Genomic DNA, 8,385 nt, shown 5'->3' on the forward strand with positions numbered 1-8,385 from the left:
TTTTCTTGGGCCGGCCACAATGGAATTTTGGAATTAGACCGTGATTTGTTTTTTGGAGCAGGGCCTTGAGGCTTGGAAGTTGGAAGTTGGCATCATGTGTGCTCTGCACGGGATATTCTGGTGTCCGCAATGATGTCAGCATGATTGCCATGCGAGAGGCGGATCAGAAAATAGTGGCGGCGGGCGCAATCAAAAGAACAATAAAAAAAAGCGGCATGCCCTCGAATTCGAACTAGCCAAAAGGACTATTTTTAAAAAATTTCCTCTTAAAAAAGGAGAAAATTTGTCGCCTGGAAAACGACGTCTAGCTGCACTTGTCAAATAAAACCTTAAAAAGCTAGCCAGCCACGCAACTCTTCTGTTGAATGTTGCGATCATCCTACAGGCTGCCAGCACCTGATTATTATTCAGACAGAGCTCGCAAGAGAGCAGGAAGGAAGAAAGGAAGGAAGGCTAAGCAAGGCTTGAAGATGGAGGTGGCCAAGGTGTCCATGGAGGTTGGCGTCGATGGAGTTGCTGTGATCACAGTGAACAATCCTCCCGTCAATTCCCTTTCCGTTCCAGGTGCGTTCTCTCTCTCTCTCTCTCTCTCTCTCTCTCTCTCTCTCTCAGCTCCTTTGTTTCGGCCATTGATGTACGTTCTGTATGCACGCGTGTATGCCTGTGTCCGTGAGAAGTTGTGATAGATACACTTTCTTCAGGAGGCCCTTGCAGCACCAGCCCCTCTCTGACAGTCTTGTTGCCCACACTTGACGTCTTCACTCTCCCTGAATGTTGTACACATTGTATATTAAACAATGATTCAATAGAAAAACCATTAAAAGCAGATATGTGCGCGCGCTCTGTGTGTGTGTGTGTGTGGGTGTGTGTGTGTGTGTGTGTGTGGACTCTCCAGCTTTACCAGCCTTTGCATCATCTTCAGCACGGACAAGGCTTTTGACCTTCTCAGACAATTTGATTTTTTTCACAACCCCAGAGTTCTTCAACCTCAAACTTCTGAGGGATTAATTAGGCCATCTTGGGCTTCTGGCATGTGATTGCTTTCAGCTAGAATGTTTTACCACTGTTTTCAACATTGTCTACTCAGCTGACTTGTACATTGTCCTGTTACTATCTATAACATTGGTTTCACCCAAAGGAAAGATTGTTGCCCCAGACATACATGCTCTTTCACACATTGTCATGAGTTCTCCGGTTTGCTGTTGTGCAGTCTTTTGGGGATTGAAGGCAAAATATATCGAAGCTCTACAAAGAAATGATGTAAAAGCAATCGTTGTAACAGGTACTGATGATGCTTCTTGCTCTGTAATTCTAAAGCCATCATCCAATTTTGTTACTTGTCATGGCAGTACGTGTAGGTCATGCACATGCATTATGCCAAAAGCTGAGCAAAATACAAAGTCTTTGCTATGGTTATAAAATGTGTGATTATTTTTCATAAGGCTACAAGGCCACTTTTCAGAATTGAACTTTCATCCTGAAGTTTTATGTTAACTGAAACTGTTGGTAAGATGGGCAGCATAGTTTGTCATCCTTAGTATAACACATAAACTAGAGCTAATTTGGTCTGTTGCACATTAATGGCACATTTTGGTACATAATAGCAGGTCCTGCCAACACACACCAAACTGGAAATCCAGAGAATTCTGCATCACATTGTTTGAGCACAATGCATGCTCGTATATTTTAATTGTTACTGTCTAAACCCTTAAATGTTCAGGTGCAGGTACTAAATTTTCAGGCGGGTTTGACATTGTGTCTATGCAGGAAATTCAAAGAAAGGGTATATTTTTACAAATAATAATCTCCAGAACATCTATGTGCTTTGTAAGCAACTCAAAGTTATGCTGACTAATTGCTCTTCTTGTTGAAGGTGATATATCTGAGATCTCATGGGTCTCGGTGGATCTTCAAACCAACCTGGTGGAAGGTGAAATGTTGATGGTTAAGCTGCATCATTCTTATCTAAATGGATGGATATTTCATGATAGTGTGATTCTTACATATTTCTTACATCTTTGCAATGGTTAGGTGGGAGAAAACCATCCGTGGCTGCTATACAGGGGATGGCGCTTGGTGGAGGCTTAGAGTTAGCCATGGTATGTGCTTGTCATGGAATCGATTTTGGCCTTCTATGACATTGTGGAGCCTGTCTGCAAGCATGTGTTGAGTATGTGCTCATAACGTTTGTTTGCAGTCCTGCCATGGGCGAATTGCAGCTCCCAAGTCACAGCTTGCCTTGCCTGAACTTCAACTTGGGGTCATTCCAGGTGCTGGAGGTGAGTCACTTTCCCTGTTACTTTTACCCTGTAGCCATTTCTGCAGGTGTGAGGGAGGGAGTGTTGCATTTCTGGATCCCATCTCTGTGAACCCAGCAGCCTGGCTGTCACAAACAATTATTAAGGTTTTAACAAAGCTAACTCTGCAGCATTGGCATTATTTCCCACTTCTCTTGTGCATGTTAATAGATATCCAACTAGATGGTTGTCTTGCTAGAGTGGAAAAAATATTATGACTCGATATGGAGTAGAAAAATATATTGACTTGTCAGCATCAGAGGCATATGTTCTTTGATTGTTAGAGGATGCTTCTGTAAATGAGATCATAACATGGACGGTGGTGTAAGGAAATGCTAGGGCAACTAGAGAGAAACACAAGGTGTACAACACACAATAAACACAATCTGATGAATGCTCAATTAAGAAGAGTGTGTGTAGAAATCCAGGCTAGAGTCTTCTGATGCTGGTGATGAAGACATGGCAGCAGCATTAGCACAGGGCTTGAGCGGTTTGTGATGATAACGTTAACAGTATGGAAGGATGGGCTTGAGCGGTTTGTGATGGGAAGACAAGATGGTGATGGCAATTGAAATTATTAGGACGAGGAAAAATGCTGTTACGGGAAGCTGGTGCAGTAGGCAAATTGATGGCGATAGCTGGTTGTGGCAGCACAGAGCTCAAAAGGCAAGCTACAATCCTTTGATGCTGTCGATGATGACGTGGTAGGGCCATTGGAAGGGCTGGAGCCGTCCGTGTCGATGGTGTTGACAGCAGGAAGGATGGTAATCATTGCAGGCTGATGAGACAAGATGGCGGTGGCAATTGGAATCAGATGAAGATATATGCCCACAGTGTGCCCTTTTATAGGAGCTTTTTGGGCATTTGTCCTTCCACCAATCTTTTTCTTCTAAATAAAAAACTTTAGCTCTGTTTTATGTGGGATTAAAATAGGCCTGAATTAATCATGATTTGACATTAATCAATGCCTTTATTTCTATTTGTTCAACTGGTTTTGCGACTGTAAAATGTGTGCATGTGCGTGTGTGCACTTTTGGGAGCAGCCATGTGTGTTAAGAGTGACATGCATGTAATGCAGACAGATTGATCATCTCTTTTGTACTTTTCAGGCACTCAACGTCTACCCCGATTAGTTGGTTTGTCAAAAGCCATGGATATGATCCTGGTAATGATGAAACTCCTATGTAACAAATACAGAGCCAAACATATCAGAAAACTATATTGATCTGAAGGATTATAGCTTATCGTTGTCACTTAAATTATGTAGATCTGAAGGATTGAAACTGATTGTGGTCATCTTTTGATGTTAGACATCAAAGTCTATCTCTGCTGAAGAGGCTCTTGAATTGGGCCTTATCGATGCCATTGTGCCATCAGAAGAGCTCCTTGACTACGCCAAAAAGTGGGCTTTAGATATTGCAAATTTTCGCAGGGCATGGAGTATTTCTCTTCATAGAACTGACAAACTAGAGCCCTTTGGTGAGGCACGACAAACTTTGAAGCTTATAAGACAACAAGTAGAAAAGAGAGCAAAAAATATACAGCACCCTTTAATTTGCTTAGATGCCATTGAGGAAGGAATTATTTCTGGTGGATTAGCAGGCCTTCACAAGGTACCACTTACTTTCCATCTTTTATTGTGTTGAGGTTTTGCAGTCACCTCTTCCTTATAAATGCTTCTTTCTTTATGTAATAGGAAGCAGATGGCTTTAAGAACTGTGTCTTCTCAAACACAGCAAAAGCTCTAGTCCATGTCTTCCTGGCTCAACGTGCTACAGGAAAAGTAAGTCAAGATACAATCGTAACGTTTTTGTTTTTGTTGTTACAAACGACAAATGGAGCGAATGTCTGTTGCAATTTTTTTCCAGGTTCATGGACTAACCGACTTGGGCCTTAAACCAAGACCTTTAAGGAAAGTAGGAGTAATTGGTGGGGGTCTCATGGGTTCTGGCATAGCCACAGCTTGTGTGCTTAGTGGCATACCAGTGGTTATCAAAGAGGTGAATGCCAAGTTCTTACAAGATGGACTTGACAGAGTCAAAGGTTAGTGGTTTTGTTCTTCTACTGAAGATATTTGTTATGCATATTGTGTATGCTATATAACTATGGTAAAGAGGCATTCCTGTATGTTACAGCAAACCTACAGAGTAGGCTGAAGAAGGGCAGAATGACACAACAAACATACAACAAGACCATGTCTTTGGTGCAAGGTGTTTTGGAGTTTGACGAATTCAAAAATGTCGATATTGTGGTAGAGGTGATGGTCCATTCCACTTGCGGCTTAGCTTTGAGGACTTCCCCTGGCTAGGTTTTGATCTGTTCACAGATTTTTGATACAGGCTGTTATTGAGAATCCATCGCTCAAGCAACAAATTTTTGGTGAGATTGAAAGGATATGTCCTTCGACATGCGTCTTGGCTTCAAACACCTCGACGATCGACCTAAACTTGATCAGTCAGAAGGTTCAGGCAAAGACTCGTATTGCAGGAGCTCATTTCTTTAGGTACTCTTTGTGCCCTGTATATGTGCAGAGCAGTGTCTTGATTGTTCAATCTGATCACACATAGTGGCTAATACTTTAGGTTCTTCACATTGAGATTGGAAAGGAGCTGGCACAGCGTTTCTAGCTAACATATTCTTGTGTTCACTGGCAGCCCTGCTCATGTGATGCCATTGTTTGAGATCATTCGAACCAATAATACTGAACCTCAAGTGCTTATTGACCTCCTTGATTTTGGGAAAAGAATCAAGAAAGTCCCTATTGTGGTAGGGAACTGCCCAGGGTTTGCAGTAAACCGCACATTCTTCCCCTACACACAGGCAGCATTGCTTCTGGTGGACCTTGGGGTGGATGTTTACAGGATAGATCGTATTGTAACTGAGTTTGGGATGCCCATGGGTCCATTTAGGTATGCATTGTGATGGCGGAAAATGTTCATATTGTATCTGTCCTTAAGCAACTGTGCTTTTTGATATCCACTGGTTCAGTGCTCACATTCGCATGAATTTCTGCAGACTTTCTGATCTTGTGGGCTTTGAAGTCGGAGTAGCTTCAGGGACAACTTATATACACGCTTATCCGGATCGTGTGTATAAATCAGTGCTGTTCCCCATGCTGATAGAAGACAAACGGCTGGGTGAGTAATGGACTTGCTGTATATCATGCATCTGTGTTATCTCAGAGGAGCCTGTCTTATATAAGCTCTCAAACAGGTGAGAAGACACGTAAAGGATTTTACATGTATGATGAGAATCGCAGAGCCAGGCCAGACCCTGAACTGAAAAAGTACCTTGATAAGTCTCGCAGTATCGGTAACATCATGCCAAATAATCAGGTGAATTTCATTCTCTTAGATCGAGTGTCTTTCAAGGGTTTGTGTAAGTTTTCTCCTTTAATCTCGTTCCTTATCTAAATGCAGGCTCAATTTCTGATTTTTTCTGTACAAATTCTGTGCCCATCTGCAAGTGTAACTCCTCTCTCATTGTCTGATTGTGCAGCCGGTTGTCCTCTCAGACAAGGAAGTTCTTGAGATGATATTTTTCCCTGTAGTCAATGAAGCCTGCAGGGTTATCGAAGATGGAGTTGTATCGAAAGCATCTGACCTTGATATAGCTTGTATAATGGGCATGGGATTTCCAGCATATCGGTAAGCTATTCCTACTGCCACATTAAAATCAAAGACTTTTGGCCTTTTGAAATGTTGAAACCTTTGGTCCTTTGTTTACAACCAAGGCAATGTGATTGCAAGAGCCTGCTCATAGTAAGCATCACCCTAAATATACAGTAAGTAAGCATATCTTCAAGTAATATCTTTGAGAATGAAAAAGAGGTAGACGATGGTCTAAACCTTCACACACAAGCACCTTGCAGGTTCTTGTAGTCTCATGTGGCATTTTGATGTTTCTGCAGTGGGGGCCTTGTCTTTTGGGCTGATTCCATTGGTGCTGACTACATTGCAACAAGATTAAGTGCCTTGACAAAAGCTTATGGTCAGTTTTATAAGCCATGTGCCTGGTTGGAATATTGTGCGAAAAGGAACCTTCAGTTGGTAAGTTGAAATTCACATCCATCATTGATGCTTTCATGGCATCCTTTGTGAAAGAGGTTGACTATGGCTATACGGCTGTTCATGGTTGCAGAGTTCTCCTGTCAATGAGGCACAGTCAAGATTATAGAGGGGAAGGGAAAGCCTGCAAATTTTGGAGAGGTTGCATTCAGATTGGTTAAACAACCATGTCACGAATTAATTCAATAACATTAAAGAATTGATACAACAACATCAAAGAAAAGAAAGCATTATATTATAATTACAGTATGGAGATGGACTTGCTTTTCCTTTACGTGGAACAGATGTCCATTTAGTAAGCATTTCCTTGATCCTATGAGAGAGATGTAACGAGGTCGTAAATACGCAACAAAAGAAATACTCAATTTGCACTCTCTTGATACCTTCTCTCACGAGCTTGTTGATAATTTCTCTGTAATCTAATTCTGTACTCAAATCTTTAAGCATTTCTTCTTACTGTTCGAGGCATTTCATTTTTGACAAATCCAGTCGTCTGTTTTAAGGAATAATGAGATAACTCTCATAACTGAGGCGCAAATTTCACCAGTGTTTGAAAGTGGTCGGCATGGTTGACAGTGTCTACCTCACGGCGAGTAGATAGTTAGCAAAGCATGTCAAAACGTGGCGCGACGACAGCAACTATGGGGGATACTACAATTGTTGCAGCGATGGGAACGCAGATAGGCAACCATGGTAGCGAGAGTGGCGAGCAAGTAGGCAACGAGCAGTAATCAATGGCGGCAAGTAGGCAAGCGATGGCGGCAAGTAGGCAAGCGATGGCGGCAAGCAATAAGCCCAGAACAGTAAGCGGCCACAAGAGAAAGAGAAAGTAGAGTTAAAAATCTAGAGAGAAACTTAGAGAAAATAAAAAATAGAGAGAATTTAGAAAGATTGAAAATGAATAAGAATGTCTAGAGAGAGAGAAATGAAAAACATTAGGGAAGAGAGAAAAGAAAAGAAAGAAATCTAGAGGAAGAAAAATGTAAACAGAGGAGAGAGAATAAAGTTGTAAAAATATAAGAGAAAAATGTGAAAAGTGAATAGACAATGTGTGGGAAAGAAGTGAAGAAAGCAAATTTATAGATTGTGATATGATCACGTCATTTCCCTCATGATGCAATTTCATAATAACTTCATGCTATTGAAGCTCTCACAAAGTAGCCTAGTACTCCTTGTGTAGAACATTATTGTTTATTATTATTTTTTAGTATTTGTAATGTACATAGTGCATAAACCCTCCTTTCTAAGGACCTCTAAAATCTAGTTTGTATAAGGGGCCTTAAGATTGTCATTAGCAAGCTATACCTTAAGAAAATGTCTAGTTTTTACGAGGGCTCAATTTTGATGTGTAGCTAAATGATGCTTTCATTTTATCACTCTTTCCTTTTTTGGATGTTTCTTCCTTTTTAAAGGGTTTTTAAGAAGGATGTAATGATAAAAAAGAGTTACCTATGAAAATAAGGATGTAGTGATATGTGGAATTGTTGTGCATGCATGTTGCTGAATTGCTCATTTGTTCAACACATTTATTTTGTGTTGCTTTGTTTATCATTGTGTATAAGTATGTTGTCTTGTGTTGTAATGTGTCATGGTGTGATAGTAATGAATTGAATTGGCCATGACAAGGGTAGGGTCAGTGGCTCTAAGGGAGGGAGAGGGGGGCATGAGGGATGATGGTGCAAAAAGTTGGATAAAGGGGGCATGCTTGGGGAGGATATCCATGGGGGAAAACTAAGGCAAAGTAGGCTTCTTTGGGGTGGGGGGGGGGGGGGGGGACTAAGAAAAAGATTAGAAAGAAGTAGGTGCAAGGAATAAGTGCATGAATAAGGAGGAGGAGGACGAGGAGAAGCGATGGAGAAAGATGAAGAACATGAGAGGAAGAAAAAGAAGAAAAGATGAAGAAGAAGCAGGGGGGAGAAGAGAGGAATAGAAGAACAAGAGATAGAGGCAAAGAAGAAAAAGAAGAGGAACATGAGGAGTAGAAGTGATGGACAAAGAACACAAGAAGAGGAAGAGAGGCC

At 41.3% G+C, this 8,385-nt stretch overlaps 1 protein-coding gene across 1 annotated transcript; it reads left to right on the forward strand.

The window, feature by feature from the left end:
• The first annotated feature begins 329 nt into the window (after positions 1–329).
• LOC148033640 (peroxisomal fatty acid beta-oxidation multifunctional protein MFP2-like) lies at positions 330–6,786 on the forward strand. The gene is made up of 18 exons (XM_087682341.1): positions 330–564; positions 1,211–1,282; positions 1,721–1,783; positions 1,874–1,930; positions 2,032–2,099; positions 2,198–2,279; positions 3,407–3,462; positions 3,608–3,910; positions 3,994–4,080; positions 4,166–4,340; positions 4,433–4,554; positions 4,637–4,800; positions 4,952–5,206; positions 5,313–5,434; positions 5,511–5,632; positions 5,796–5,944; positions 6,208–6,346; positions 6,438–6,786. Exons 1-18 carry the CDS (start codon positions 366–368, stop codon positions 6,471–6,473), a joined length of 2,271 nt encoding a protein of 756 aa, XP_087538467.1. The 5' UTR covers positions 330–365; the 3' UTR covers positions 6,474–6,786.
• Positions 6,787–8,385: the final 1,599 nt, after the last annotated feature.

This window comes from Lygodium microphyllum, chromosome 7, assembly GCF_053477565.2.
Source record: "Lygodium microphyllum isolate KBCC chromosome 7, Lygodium_microphyllum_v1.1.10, whole genome shotgun sequence".
NCBI lineage: Eukaryota > Viridiplantae > Streptophyta > Polypodiopsida > Schizaeales > Lygodiaceae > Lygodium > Lygodium microphyllum.

Bases quoted from the DNA above. Each gene is read 5' to 3' on its own strand.
- LOC148033640 (XM_087682341.1), top strand. From the start codon at position 366: ATGTTGCGATCATCCTACAGGCTGCCAGCACCTGATTATTATTCAGAC. The intron at 4,341-4,432 runs GTTAGTGGTTTT...TGTATGTTACAG, and splicing joins TGGACTTGACAGAGTCAAAG to CAAACCTACAGAGTAGGCTG. The intron at 5,633-5,795 runs GTGAATTTCATT...CTGATTGTGCAG, and splicing joins ACATCATGCCAAATAATCAG to CCGGTTGTCCTCTCAGACAA.